Genomic DNA, 15,019 nt, shown 5'->3' with positions numbered 1-15,019 from the left:
AAAGTGGCTCCGTTGCACTAGGGTAGACAGTGCTTTAAACTAATTTAACTGTGGAGACCTAATTTTCTCAGTCTTCTCTTGAATCCCTCCCGGAAAATACTGGCAGTCCAGAGGTTCACATATAATAATCTCTCACATGGAGTCGCTTGGCTATGGGGCAATCCTGTGCAACTGCAATGTCCGTGTCTAAGCATCAATATTTGATGGGCAAAGCCTTTCCCTGGTTGAGCTCAAACCACCAACCAGGCTGCTTTCATTAACCCAGTCACCACTCACACCAACGTCGCTGAAGCAATGATTTTTCAACACCAGCTTGGTTGGGCTGGTCACGTTGTGCAGATGCCTGATTATCGTCTTCCAAAGCAACTGCTCTATTCCGAACTTAAAAATGGAAAGCGTAATGCTGGTGGTCTATAGAGGTTTAAAGACTCTCTCAAGGCAAATCTTTAAAAAATACAGTATAGTATAAACACTGAAAACTGGGAAACACTGGCCTGCGAGCGCTCCAATTGGAGAAGAGCCTTTACCAAAGGTGTCATGGGTTTTGAAGATGCCCAAAATCAGAACGAAAGGGGGAAAAGTGCTAAGAGGAAGGCACGCTTGGCAAACCCTCACCATGATCAACTCCTGCCGGGAAATCTAGCTCCCCACTGAAGGACGTGTGGCTCCAGAATTGGCCTCCACAGTCACTCACGGACCCACGGTTAAAACCATGTTTATGGAAGAAAATCTTACTCGGCTACGAGTGATCGCCAAAGAAGAAGAATACAAAATATTTCCTCAGGCTGGAACAGTCAAGCACTCTCTCTCTCTCTCTCTCTCTCTCTCTCTCTCTCTCTCTCTCTCTCTCTCTCTCTCTCAGCTGCAACCATTCTGACAAGGCGAGTGCCTCACTGCAGTTTCGGGCAGCGTCGACTGGTGCAGTCCTGGATTACCAAGCAGGCAGAGCACATGAGCCCCATGCCTTTTCGGGCCCCCGGGCATTATTGATTTGATATTGAGAGAAAATTGCAATCAAGTATTTGGAGATAATTTGTGAGGGACTCCCTGAGATTTCAACTGCCCTGAGGCAGGGTTTGATCCGGCACTGGACTCGTGTGGTGCAGAAGAATTGCACAGCGTCTCTGTTTCTGGCACTTACCTGGCTGGGCGACAGGAATAAAAGTCCTCGTAGCCGGTCACTGCTCCTATGCAGCCCTGTAGGAGAAAGTAGGTGTGGGTCGGCAAACTGTTAAGTGTTTGGGGTTGGCTTGGGGAGCAAGCATTGCTCTCTCCAGAGACCTGGGAAGGCTGAGCTGCATCTCAGCTCCCACCCTTCTATGGCTGGAGGGAAGGCAAAGGCCACTGAGGGAATGGGGTGGCTTCACCCTGGCAGGTGGGGCAGCGGGAATTTGGGTAAACATGCTGGGTAGAGGTAATGAGATACTAGAAAAGGAAGGAGGAAACAGCTTCAGAAATTGCCTAGGTGTGTTTTATTGATCTTTCAGGGCCGCCTTTTGTATGTGTGTGTACACTGCTGTGTAATTAAAATTATATCAATGTGGTTTGCAGCAATAAAAACACAAAACTACACAATAAAAACCATTCAAAGCTTAACACCAGACATCAGTTAACCCTTGTGGAAGGATGTATTCTTTTCTTTTCTTTTCTTTAAAAAAACCCCACTATAAACAAAATTAACGGTCAATTATCTTGCATATATAACCCAACAGGGAGCATGTGCATAACACATTATCCAAAGGATTGACCTTTGGATACAAAGTTTCTTTTTTTAAAAAAAATATTATTAAAAATTTCTTGAATTACAAAGATGTTTCTGTTTTGCTTAATATATGTAGGGCTTGATGTCAGCTTTGTTTCCGTTGGTATTCCTTTATTCGCTTGTGTTCTTTTGATGGTGAGAGAGATTTGGGTTGGCCAAGGGTGTAGTTTTTCATTTGTGATTGGCTATGATGGTCTTTGTTTTCATGTGTGAGTGGGGTGGGTGGGTATTTTTGGGTCAGGTTAGCCGTACTGATTTGTATGCTGGTGGTAAATTTTTGTCAGTATCTTGTTGGGCTGCGTGTGTGATAAAGGGGAACCATACCGGGGTGAAGGCATCCTCTTCTATTTGTCCTGTTGGTAATTTCAGCTTGTTGGTTAGTTTTTCTAGTAAGACTGTTTCCCATACTACTTGGTACCACCGGTCGATGCCTACTCCTGACAGGTTCCTCCAATGCCTGGTTATGACACTCCTGATTGCTGAAAGTAGGTGGGTGGATACAAAGCTTTTGATCAAATACAAAATGTAAAAGATTTTAGAAACCCAAAGCATCCATGCTTCTCCTTTTTTAAAAAATGTCCATGGAGTTTTCTTTGCAAAGTACTGGAGTGGTTTGCCTTCTGGCGGTTCCCTCGTTGCGAGAAGCCAAGTTGCAGGGAACTAGGCAGAGGGCCTTCTCGGTGGTGGCGCCTGCCCTGTGGAACGCCCTCCCAACAGATGTCAAAGAGGAAAACAACTACGAGGCATTTAGAAGACAACTGAAGGCAGCCCTGTTCAGGGAGGCTTTTAATGTTTAATAGATTATTGTGTTCTATTTTTCTTTTGGAAGCCGCCCAGAGTGGCTGGGGAAACCCAGCCAGATGGGTGGGGTATAAATAATAATAATAATTATTATTATTATTATTATTTTGTTATCACTCCATATCCAGAATGGACCACTTTCCTTCTAAAAGCCTATAAGAACCAAGGGCGGCCATGGGCAGGATTCCTGCACTGCAAGCAGTTGGAATGTCCCTTCCAACTCCACAATTCCATGAATCTAAGTATCGGGGGGGGGGGGGACTAAAACACGGAAATAAACAACAGTATGTTGTTCATCAGTTTATCCGGTTCAACCGTTTCTTCTACTTTTCATGGAGAAGCAAACCTGCCAAAGAAAAGTACACTTCTTGTTGGGTTGTGGCGGATAAAAAATAGGAAGGGGTGGTCAGCGTTGAAATCCTCTTCCATAATATGTGGAGAGGTACATGTTGTTGTAATAACAACAGCAGTTGCTGCTGCCGCTGCCGCTCCCTCTTCATTCACTTCTATAAATGACTTGTGAACAATATGGGAGACGTAGAGATTCCAGGCTCCTGACATTCCAGAAAAATCTGCCTTGCTGCTGTCCAAGACATCCAGCAGTCTCAACGCTGCCAAGTCATTTTTGAGGTTATAGCTCTCCTCCAGTTTAAATTTAGGCAGATGCACATAAACTACAGTTCTAGTTACAGGTAGGTAGCCGTGTTGGTCTGAGTTGAAGCAAAATAAAAAAATTCCTTCAGTAGCACCTTAAAGACCAACTAAGTTTTTATTTTGGTATGAGCTTTCGTGTGCATGCACACTTCTTCAGATACACTGGAAACAGAAGTGTCAGACCCTTATATATATACAGAGGGTAGTGGGGGTGGGTGGGAATGAGTGATGGGCTTTCCTAAGGTGAGGTGCTTCTGCAGCTGCAATTGAGAGAGAGCACAAAAAATTGCACACCTTAAAATACATATTCATATAAATGAGTGTGAGAAACTATGGAAGGAGACATAAAGTTTACAGCATGCTGTAGTCTCAGACAAAATATCATGAAGATGCTATGTTCTCTTATAATGTACAGAACAGATAAAGAACACTGAGAAATCAGTGATAGCCTCCCACCACAAAAAATAGGTATATTCTGGAACAATACAGCCCTGTAGAAAAGGACTACACATAAAGATGTTTATTGTGCTAATTATTTACAGTGTAGAGACAGCTTTAAAACATGACCTCTCATCCCGAATCAGAATCCGGCAATGGCGTACGTCTGTTCCTACGCTAGCAAAGTAGTCTGGGCACCCCAAAATGCCGCCCCCTTGACCTGCGTTGCAGTGCTGTCCTCATTTCTGGCGCCGGAAGGAGCGATGCCCTTTCAGTTTCCTCCCTCAGCAGTCGGTTCCCTGGCTCTGCAGTATTCCCAAGCGTCTGCCTGCATCCCTCCATCTCTGAGCTTTCCCATTGTTCTTCACTCTGATTTCTCTCCCTCTCCCAGTCTCCTCCTCCCCCTCTGGCTGCTTCAGAACCACTGGTGCTCTCTGTACTTGATGAGGTGGACGTTAGGATGATGGGGGCTGGCTCCCTGTAGGGAGTCCCCCTTACACATCCCAAAATGCCAACCACAATAAAATTGGTACCTATATCCCGGTGGTGGCAGAGCCAAATAAGTCTAGTTTTTCTCCCTTCCCTACAAGGCGCAACACTGATTCTGAGGAGAAGGAAGCTGATTGGAAGTGCCACCCCCTTGTTAGAAGGCATGCAGGTGGGGGCTGGATGAGGGCAGACAGGTTGGTGGAGCACGGACTGCCCCATTCATCTCAATGGACCAGCTTCCACTGCCCTATCCTTGTTGGAACAGCAATATTTGTGTGTGCATTTTTTAAAAAAGCATTCAAATAACAGATGTTTGAGAGAGAGAGAGAGAGAGAGAGAGAGAGAGAGAGAGAGAGAGAGAGAGAGAGAGAGAGAGAGAGAGAATATGAATTGAACATATTGTTCCTGTGCTGCTGCACTGCAGCAACAGCGTTTTGGCAATGTACCATTTGGAAATGTACCATTTGGTATCTGAAGAAGTGCGCATCAGCAGGGCGGTCTCGCCGCCTGCACGATGCATTCGCCTTGCAAGGGGGCGCATCCAGCCTTGCAGCCTCCCATGGCCCAACCCACAGCCAGCGAGATCCGATGCTCAGAGAGGCAGGAAACGTGGCCAGCCAAGGGGACTCGAGAGCGGCTACACTTTCCTGTCCCCCGCCGAGGAGAGCGGAGGAGCAGCGGGCAGTGGCCTGGCGAGTTTCCCCGGTGAGGATCCGCATTCCAGTGCAGGGACGGAGGAGCGAGGAGTCAGAGGTGCAAAGCGGGGGGTGGCAGGAGGGCGAAGCAAGAGGAGGAGGAGGAGAGCCCGTGCCTGGCAGGATCAGCCCCCGAGTCCAGGCAGAGGCTGCAGGGCGCCCTGCAACCCTTCAATAATATAGACGCTGTTGAGCTCAAGGCGCACAATGAGGGGTCCAAGGCAGCTGCTGCTTCGCGATGGAGGCTGCATAGACGCCCACTGATCAGGGCGTACCTGGGGCTTTTGCCGCCCCTCTCCCTGTCCCTCATCAGGGAGCCCCGTCCTCTTCCACGGTCCTCCCTCCGCTCCGACTGTCCTTCCCTTTCGCCTGCTTCTGCCTCCCTTACAGTGGCGGCAAGGTCGATGAGTGGGTTCAGGGGGCGGCAGCACAGGCACAAGCTCACGCTCTCCCACCGGCGGAGAGGGAAGGCGAGGCAGGGGGGTGGGGGGAGAAGAAGAGCATTGCAGCAGGGAGGTCCCCCTCTCATTCTGCCGCCCCGTGGCACCCTTTGCAGGCTACTACTCCTGCCCCCCCTTTCCTCTGCCAGGGCCATTGATAAACCTATAAGCCACCACCATCACCGCATCTTGTGGCAATGATGTCCATCAGATTCATTTAGCAAGGAAATGGCTTCTTTTGCCTGCCCCAAATCAAGGTACACTGTGCCTGCACATGGAGGTTCTGTTGATCAGTCACGGCTAATAAAACAGCTAATAGATTTATTCCCCAGAGAACGCATCCGATCTTTTCTCAAGCTGTCAAAGCTAGTGACCTCTTGGGTCTGCGTGTAAATAAGAGAGAGGGGCTTAAGCCCGTTTCTTTAAAGGTTTTATCTTCCACCTTCCTCAGTAAGACAGCTAAGTTTTCAGATGAAGGCGGAGGGTTGAAGTGGGTGACAGTTTTGAAAATGCAGAGGAAAGGAGGATTCTTTGGAAGTGGCGCCTGGAAATAAATTAATGGTGATAAAAATGTTGAGGACAGTATTGTAAAAGACTAAGGAAGGCAAAATGGAAATTAGTTATTAATGTTCAGATTATTACTCATTTCATTTCTATACTGTACTGCTTCATATTTTAAGGGAAAAAATCTCAAAGTAATTAGAGAGAAATCTCAATGCAGTTTGTGTCCATAGGATGTTGAGAGCATTAAGTCTGTAGATCCAGAGAATTTAAACCCCCAGAGAATCATGGGAACTGTAGTTTATTGCTACAGTTCTCAGCACCCTTAACAAACTGCAGCCCGCAGGATTTCTTGGGTGAAGCCATGTACTTTAAATGTTAGGTGGGTCCGTCACAGCCTTAATTATATACAAAGATCTGTTGTTGCTTTTCCAACATGCTTAAAGTTGCAGCCAGGATCAGCATTCCCTGGCCACTGAACATGCTCAGTGCTCTTACTGAGTTGTTTTTGGATTTCCCTATCACTGCCTTGGTTCTCCCACCCCCAAATATTATTCATACTTCCGTAAACCTTGGGGTTTCCTCGAGTCTTTGGATAACTTCCTCTCATCCATGGGTGGGGTTATTTGGGCGACCTTGTCATTCACAGCCTGAACATCAGAAATAGAAAGAGTAATAATATATTTCAAAATCTGGCTAATGGTTAAAAAAACGTGCTTTTGTTTTTTATTCTTGACTTTTATTCTACACTGGCATTTTACTTTGTGTTTTTTTTTTCCTTTTCCAGCAGGGTAGTGTAAAAATGGAAGAGCAGGGACCGAGGAGACCTATTCGAAGGGAGAGCCTGGAATCCAAAGGAAAGAGATCTCCTGCAGGCCAAGTTGAGACTTTCGGGGATCTTCTGCCTCAGGCAGATTTACGTCAAATTAAGCAGGAGCCAGAGGAGGAGGAGGAGCTGAAGCAGCACTGGGATGCCCAGTGGCAGGATTTCCTGAAGACAATGCAACCCCCTTGTTCAAGCTGGGAAACCCCACAGGCTCCCATTCCTCCCCACTCCGGGGATGGTGTCTTCCTGTCCTCCTTCAAGGCAGCTGCGGATGACAGCCAGTGGCCCAGTGGGAGAACAGGGGAGACAGACCAGACCCTGTTCCCAGACACTGAGGGGCTTCTAGGAAAGGTAAGTGCCCTCCTCTCACCTGGGTTTCCAGCACCTGGCGGTCACAGGTCCACTGCCTGTAGACATGGAAGTTCTGTTTAGCTATGAATATTCCTCCTCCCTGCGCTTTCTCTCTAATCCACTTTAAAAAGGCTTGCTAGACCAAACTTGGGAGGTTTGCAATCACATCTCCTGATGTGACGAAGCAACCACAGGGGACTCTGAATTTCATCAGAGCAGAAGCTACGTCAGAAGAGGGGTCCTTTACTCCAACCCCCGTTTTACTCCTCTAAATTGCCTCCATTCCAAAATGCTCTTTTCTCCCCACTGAGGTAAAAATATTGGCACGTCTTGCAGCCTCAGCACTGCCATGTGTGGTGCAAAAAAGAATAACACTGGCCTACCTTGCAAGGTCGTTGCAAGATTTATTAAGATAATGGCCAGCTTCAGATGACTGAATCGCAGCCTGAAAAAATGCTTTACAAATAGGCACAGTTTTTAAGGATTCTTTGGCAAAGTTACGCTGAAACCTTAGTTGACCCAAGTTTAAAACAAAAATCTGCTGGGCATCAGAAGCAGAATGGATCACTCCAGGAAGGACTCCCACCCAACCTTTAGTGAGAGAGAGCAAAAGAGAAGCACTCTGCATGGGTAGAATCATAGAATCATAGAGTTGGAAGAGACCACAAGGGCCATCCAGTCCAACCCCCTACCAAGCAGGAAACACCATCAAAGCATTCTTGACATATGCATGTCAAGCCTCTGCTTAAAGACCTCCAAAGAAGGAGACTCCACCACACTCCTTGGTAGCAAATTCCACTGCTGAAGAGCTCTTACTGTCAGGAAGTTCTTCCTAATGTTTAGGTGGAATCTTCTTTCTTGTAGTTTGAATCCATTGCTCCGTGTCCGCTTCTCTGGAGCAGCAGAAAACAACCTTTCGCCCTCCTCTATGTGACATCTTTTTATATATTTGAACATGGCTATCATATCACCCCTTAACCTTCTCTTCTCCAGGCTAAACATACCCAGCTCCCTAAGCTGTTCCTCATAAGGCATCGTTTCCAGGCCTTTGACCATTTTGGTTGCCCTCTTCTGGACACGTTCCAGCTTGTCAGTATCCTTCTTGAACTGTGGTGCCCAGAACTGGACACAGTACTCCAGGTGAGGTCTGACCAGAGCAGAATACAGTGGTACTATTACTTCCCTTGATCTAGATGCTATACTCCTATTGATGTAGCCCAGAATTGCATTGGCTTTTTAGCTGCTGCATCACACTGTTGACTCATGATAAGTTTGTGGTGTACCAAGACTCCTGGATCCTTTTCACATGTACTGCTCTCAAGCCAGGTGTCTCCCATCCTGTATTTGTGCCTTTCATTTTTTTTGCCCAAGTGTAGTACTTTACATTTCTCCTTGTTAAAATTCATCTTGTTTGCTTTGGCCCAGTTGTCTAATCTATTAAGGTCCTTTTGAAGTGTGATCCTGTCCTCTGGGGTATTAGCCACCGCCCCCAATTTGGTGTCATCTGCAAACTTGCTCAGGATGCCTTCAAGCCCATCATCCAAGTCATTGATGTAGTTGCACAAATTTACCACCTGTGGTCCTGCACTGGGGGCAAGGCTAACAAACAGGGGAACTGGGAATGTGCTAGTCCCATCTTCCCCTGCATCTGCCACCTGACCTAATTGTCCCAGTTTTCCTCATGATTGGGCCGGCCCTGATGGTGAACTGTGATCTAACCAGGCAGTCTCTTATAAGCCGTAACTAAGCAACTTTCCATTTTGCCCAAACCAGGAAACTACAGCTGCCAGATTTGGAACAAGCCGGGATATTAAGCTAACTTCAAACTGTGTTTGGTCAAAACAGGAAACTCTGGTTGATCAGTGGCTTTGTGGTTTGACTGTTCCCACTGCAGCTCTCCAAGGCTAATTGCTTGTTTGGCAATAAATCTTCAAGTTAATTATGTCTTGTGTACTGTGTTATCCAGCCGACAGCCTTGACTTCTGACACCCAGGGTCTCTGTCAGTCAGCTTCTCTAGCTTTTCAAGATGTCCTTATCGGCATCCCGGTCTCTGTTCCAGGAATTGTGGCCTGTGGAAGATGTGGTTATTAAGTCCCCAAAGTCTGAGCAGGATCCCTTGGACACAGAGAACATCCATCTCTCTGTAAAGGCTGAGGGAGAGAGTGAAGAAGAGGCCAGCTTTCTGGGTAAGGGTTGGGGTCTGGGTCCTTGGGTGCTTTTGCAATTTGCAGAGGGTCCAGCAGAAGCCATTTCCTCTCTCCTGCCTGAAATTCTCAGACAATGGGAATGCCAGAACTTCTGAGTTAGCCTTTTGCAACATAGTACCCTCCAGACATTATGAGATTCCAACTCCCCTCACCCACAGCCAGCATGACCAATGGAATGGTGGGAGTTGTAGTCTAACAACTTCCAGAGCGCATCAAGTTGGAGAAGGATCCTGTGGGAAGACAGCCCAATGTTAAATTCATGGAGAAAGAAGGGGGAGAACCATTACATCTCTAGGAAGCTGACATGCTTTCTGTGATGGAATGATTGACACGGCACAATACTGAATTCCTTCCATAGTTTTCTTCCACATGAGGTTTTGCATGCCATCAGTGTACATAGAGGCATTGTATTTGTAGGCATGTCTTGCACAGTTGTGTGCAGGGAGGGCTAGGAAAAAGTGAATTGTGTAAACTTGCCGATTTTACAGGCTGGGGTTGTGTGTGAAAGGTATAATATTTTATAGCACCCCTGTAATTTTATCAATCTCTAAGCTTACTTGGAGATACTTTGGTACAAACTTGGTACAGATTTCAAAATAAGTACACAAAGCCAACAAAGAGACTCACAAGTTTATAGGGGCACCAGCTTTCCTGGTCAAGAGTCCACTTTGCCCGACTGCAGCCCACAAAAGCTTAGGCCATAATACATTTATCATCCTTTCAGGGCTACAAAAGATGAATCAACAGAAGCATAGTTAATCTATGGACTTCCATTCTACAGGAAGCAGTGACGGCCAGCAACTGGGATAGATTGAAAAAAAGGATTAGACTGATGTGTGTGCTCTGCCCTCGCGGTCCTAGGCAATAATGCTTCTGAATACAGTGGTACCTTGGTTCTCAAATGGTTTAGTAGTCAAACAGCTTGGAAGTAAATGTTCTGGTTTGGGAACTTTTTTCGGAAGCCGAACGTGCTCCGGATTGAGTGTTACACTTCCAATATGAGTATCAAACTTCTATTTTCAGTGCCACACTTCCGTTTTCAGTGCCACACTGAGGTCTGTCTGTTTTTTATATTTATTTTCTGCTTTTTTGTTTTGTTTTTGTGATTGTGTGGAACCCAGTTCAGCTACTGACTGATTGATTGATTGATTGATTGACTGCAGAAATGGATAAAAGCTGCAAAACCAAAACAACAATGGAGATAAAGAAGCAAATTATTTCCTTTTTTATAATGTTTTTATTGAACAAAATTAACAAAACACATTACCAACCCCACTTTTTATACCCTCCTCTCGCTCCCTCCCTCTCCCACCCTCCCGAGACTTCCCTATATATAAAGAAGCAAATTATTTCCAAGCATGAAAGTGCTGTCTGTTTAAGTGGTCTGGAGCTTATTTATTTTGCAGTACAACTTTTGTTTTTGAGATTTATTTTACATTTTTGTTTTGGCGGCTTTTTCAGTTCATTTGTTTTTGTGTCTGTGTCATTGATTGATTGATTGATTGATTGTGTGACTGCGGAAATGGATTAAAGCCCCCCATCCAAACAATGACTATAATCAGTGCAGGTAAGGGGGGGAAAGTAATTTTAATTTTTATCATCTACAATACTGTCTTATTTATTGTTTATTGATTTCATTTTATGGATCAATGGTCTCGTACGATTGCAAAATTCATGTTGAAAGTACTCTTTTAGGATGTTTTTTTTTAAAATCTGGAATTGATTAATCCATTTTGCATTATTTTCTATGCGAAGGCACACTTTTGTTTTGGCACGCTTTGGTTTTGTTACGTACTTCCGGAATGGATTAAGTTTGAGAACCAAGGTACCACTGTACTAGTTTCTGGAAAGCACAGGAAGGCAGAGGGCTCTTGTGTTCAAATCTGCTTGCTGGTTTCCCACAGTCATCTGGTTGGCCCCTGAGACAACAGGATGCTGGATTAGGTGGGCCTTTGCCAATCCAGCAGGCTCTTCTTATGATCTAATATACTGCAATATTCTCACCGTTGCATGTGGCATAACAACACTTAAGTTTTGCTAATTACTAATAGATGATACTGTTACTCGAGCCTGAGATCATTTCCTCACTTGAAAATGAAAAATACAGAGATGTGTTTAAGGAGCCCATTCCAACGAAGATCTGTATTATGAAATGCTGCTGCTTTATTACGTATGAATGGAGTGATCGTGTGTTGCTCTTGCCATTATCTCCTCCGCATTCCTAAAAATTTGGAACATAGCGAGGACAGTGGAGAATGGAGACAGTGTGAAAATAAGAGAAGGTGCACATTGGGATTGACATGTGTTCAGTTTCTTTATTGTTGTTCTTGAAAGTCTAACAGGATTCTCTTTCCTCCCTGACTCCCAAACAGGTGAGGAAGATGACAATCAGAATTCTATGGAGCCACCAGTGAATTCATTGGGAAGGACAAAGAAACAGTTTAAATGCAGGGAATGTGGGATGTGCTTTAGTTACAGTGGAAGACTGAGGACACACCAACGAATTCACACAGGGGAGAAACCATTTAAATGTATGGAATGTGGAAAGAGCTTCAGTCAAAATGTACACGTTAGAAGACATCAACGATCTCACACGGGGGAGAAACCATTTAAATGTATGGAATGTGGTAAAAGCTTCAGTCAAAATGTACACTTTAGAAGACATCAACGATCTCACACGGGGGAGAAACCATGTAAATGTATTGAATGTGGTAAGAGCTTCAGTGAAAGTGGAGCACTTAGAATACACCAACGAACACATACAGGGGAGAAACCATTTAAATGTATTGAATGTGGTAAGAGCTTCAGTAAAAGCGGAGCACTTAGAATACACCAACGAACACACACAGGGGAGAAACCATTTGAATGCATTGAATGTGGTAAGAGCTTCAGTAAAAGCGGAGCTCTTAGAATACACCAACGAACACATACAGGGGAGAAACCATTTAAATGTATTGAATGTGGTAAGAGCTTCAGTGAAAGTGGAGCACTTAGAATACACCAACGAACACATACGGGGGAGAAACCATTTAAATGTATTGAATGTGGAAAGAGCTTCAGTAAAAGTGGAGCACTTAAAATACACCAACGAACACACACAGGGGAGCAACCGTTTAAATGTATTGAATGTACAAAGTGCTTCAGTAACAATGAAGCACTTAGAATACACCAACGAACACACACAGGGGAGAAACCTTTTAAATGTATGGAATGTGGAAAGAGCTTCAATAAAAATGAAGCACTTAGAATCCATGAACGAACTCACACAGGGGAGAAACCATTTAAATGTATTGAATGTGGAAAGAGCTTCAGTGGAAGTGGAGCACTTAAAAGACATCAACGAATTCACACGGGGGAGAAACCATTTAAATGTACTGAATGTGGAAAGAGCTTCAGTCAAAATGCACACCTTAGAATACATCGACGAACTCACACGGGGGAGAAACCATTTAAATGTATTGAATGTGGAAAGAGCTTCACTGAAAGTGGAGCACTTAGAATACACCAACGAACACACACAGGGGAGAAACCATTTAAATGTATTGAATGTGGAAAGGGCTTCAGTAAAAGTGGAGCACTTAGAATACACCAACGAACTCACACGGGGGAGAAACCATTTAACTGTATGGAGTGCGGTAAGAGCTTCAGTCAAAGTGGAGCACTTCGAATACATCAACAATCTCACACGGGGGGGAAACCATTTGAATGTATTGAATGTGGAAAGAGCTTCAGTCAGAATGCACACCTTAGAATGCATATTCATATGAATGAGTGTGAGAAACTATGGAAGGAGACATAAAGTTTACAGCATGCTGTAGTCTCAGAGAAAATATGAAGATGCTATGTTGGTTCTCTTATAATGTACAGAACAGATAAAGAACACTGAGAAATCAGCGATAGCCTCCCTTCCACCACAAAAATAAGTATATTCTGGAACAATACAGCCCTGTAGAAAAGGACTACACACAAGGACGTTCATTCAGTAATAGTGAACGGACTGTGAATGTGCACCTTCCAAGACTGGTCTGCATTATATTTAGTTATGACGGAACTGAAACCTTGGACAGAATGTTCATTAGGGGAAGTCTATTTCATGAAATCAAGATAATGTCATAATAAGGATTATAAACATAATGAACTTTTAGATGCATCCTGTCAGGGTCGTCATGGCTATTCTAGAGTAACTCCCCTTGAGTCCAGTTTGTCTTCAAAGATGTTTATTGTGCTAATTATTTACAGTGTAGAGACAGCTTAAAAACATGACCTCTCATCCCGAATCAGAATCCGGCAATGGCGTACGTCTGTTCCTACACCAGCAAAGTAGTCTGGGCACCCCAAAATGCCGCCCCCTTGATCTGCGTTGCAGTGCTGTCCTCATTTCTGGCGTGGGAAGGAGCGATGCCCTTTCAGTTTCCTCCCTCAGCAGTCTGTTCCCTGGCTCTGCAGAATTCCCAAGCGTCTGCCTGCATCCCTCCACCTCCGAGCTTTCCCATTGTTCTTCACTCTGATTTCTCTCCCTCTCCCAGTCTCCCCCTCCCCCTCTGGCTGCTTCAGAACCACTGGTGCTCTCTGTACTTGATGAGGTGGACGTTAGGATGATGGGGGCTGGCTCCCTGTAGGGAGTGCCCCTAACACATCCCAAAATGCACAATAAAATTGGTATCTATATCCCAGTGGTGGCAGAGCCAAATAAGTCTAGTTTTTCTCCCTTCCCTACAAGGTGCAACACTGATTCTCATGCAGAAGGCATGCAGGTGGGGGCTGGATGAGGGCAGACAGGTTGGTGGAGCATGGACTGCCCCATTCATCTCAATGGACCAGCTTCCACTGCCCTATCCTTGTTGGAACAGCAACATTTGTGTGTGCTTTAAAAAAAAAAAAGCATTCAAACAACAGATGTTTTAGAGTGGACCTATCAGCCCACTGGACTGCAACACACAAAGTATAACAGAGTGTAGAACCCCTTTCTCCGCCCTTGCTGAAACCCAGATATTTTGGACTACAAATCCCATCGCCCCTTTACCATTGGCCATGCTGACTGAGTTGAAGTCTGATACATTCTGCAGGGTACCAGATTGGGCAAAGCTAATCTAGGGTAATAGAAAGCAATTCTGGTGACCAAGCAAGTTTTCAAAGTTCCTTTACCATCCAGCAAGCGGCTTACCTGCAAAAAGGTGCATGTCTTTTCTCTGTGCAGCCTATTAGTGAGCGTCAATATACAGTATAGGGCGCACTACTATTAATCTCAGTACTGAATGCCTGGAATCTTGAATGAAGGTCAACATCATCAAAGTGAAATGTCTGCATGGAAGAAAGAAGTCCTAGGTCACCAGCACGGCAGCCATTCAAATTTATGCCAATTAAGAAACAGACTGCACAACCAACTTTCTGGTCTCCTAATGACACACATATACAGTACAGTACGGTTGCTGTGTGTCGGAACCATTGTCAGAGAAAGGATGACTGCATTTAGAGTTCTTTTCAAAGGGGAGGGGGCTGTAAAGCTCTTTTACTAATAGAGATACAACAGAAAAACTGGGGACTCTCCAAAAGCTTTAAAGTATTTATAAGGCATGCTCTTATTCAAAGCGGCTTTCAGGAGCTAGGAATAGAAAAAAATTAAAACCACCTATTGTTTCCCTGACGGGGAGTAGATAGAGGGGAGATGTTAACTATAATAGAATATAAATGGGACAAATATTCTGAAATAAATACAAACTGTTGCTGTTTTATGTATTTGAATGTGTTGTTTTGTTTTTACATAAGTGTTTGGCTAAGCCATAAATATTAATTAATTAATTGATTTTTTAAAAAATAATTTTTATTAAAGTTTTTCTTCGTTTACAAAAGTAAA

At 44.6% G+C, this 15,019-nt stretch overlaps 1 protein-coding gene and 2 long non-coding RNA genes across 8 annotated transcripts in view; 2 read left to right on the top strand and 1 right to left on the bottom strand.

Moving 5' to 3' along the window:
- Positions 1-1,603, bottom strand: part of LOC118090070 (uncharacterized) — a 6,808-nt gene extending 5,205 nt beyond the window's left edge. Inside the window, exon 1 of the long non-coding RNA XR_009558059.2 lies at positions 1,142-1,603. This is a non-coding gene — a long non-coding RNA (uncharacterized LOC118090070). The remainder of the gene's footprint in view (positions 1-1,141) is intronic.
- LOC148684758 (uncharacterized) overlaps positions 1-15,019 on the top strand; it is a 26,703-nt gene extending 11,684 nt beyond the window's left edge. The window contains exons 2-5 of one of the 6 annotated variants that reach the window (XM_088675121.1): positions 2,144-2,251; positions 6,568-6,957; positions 9,018-9,144; positions 11,538-15,019. In XM_088675121.1, the coding sequence (XP_088531247.1) occupies positions 6,583-6,957; positions 9,018-9,144; positions 11,538-12,964 (1,929 nt within the window). In that variant the 5' untranslated portion in view covers positions 2,144-2,251; positions 6,568-6,582 and the 3' untranslated portion in view covers positions 12,965-15,019. Of the gene's footprint in view, positions 1-2,143; positions 2,252-4,546; positions 4,898-6,567; positions 6,958-9,017; positions 9,145-11,537 lie in introns of those variants that run through there. The other 5 variants (XM_060278011.2, XM_088675120.1, XM_060278013.2 and 2 more) reach the window with 5 other exon arrangements.
- Positions 6,966-8,896, top strand: LOC148684759 (uncharacterized). Its single transcript, XR_015951353.1, has 2 exons — positions 6,966-8,097; positions 8,731-8,896. It is a non-coding gene; the product is annotated as an uncharacterized LOC148684759 (long non-coding RNA).

The sequence above is a fragment of the Zootoca vivipara genome, chromosome 8 (genome assembly GCF_965207765.1).
Source record: "Zootoca vivipara chromosome 8, rZooViv2.hap1.1, whole genome shotgun sequence".
Taxonomy (NCBI): domain Eukaryota; kingdom Metazoa; phylum Chordata; class Lepidosauria; order Squamata; family Lacertidae; genus Zootoca; species Zootoca vivipara.
Note: the sequence above shows the minus strand (reverse complement) of the source record. Positions and strands in the feature narration are given on the sequence as shown.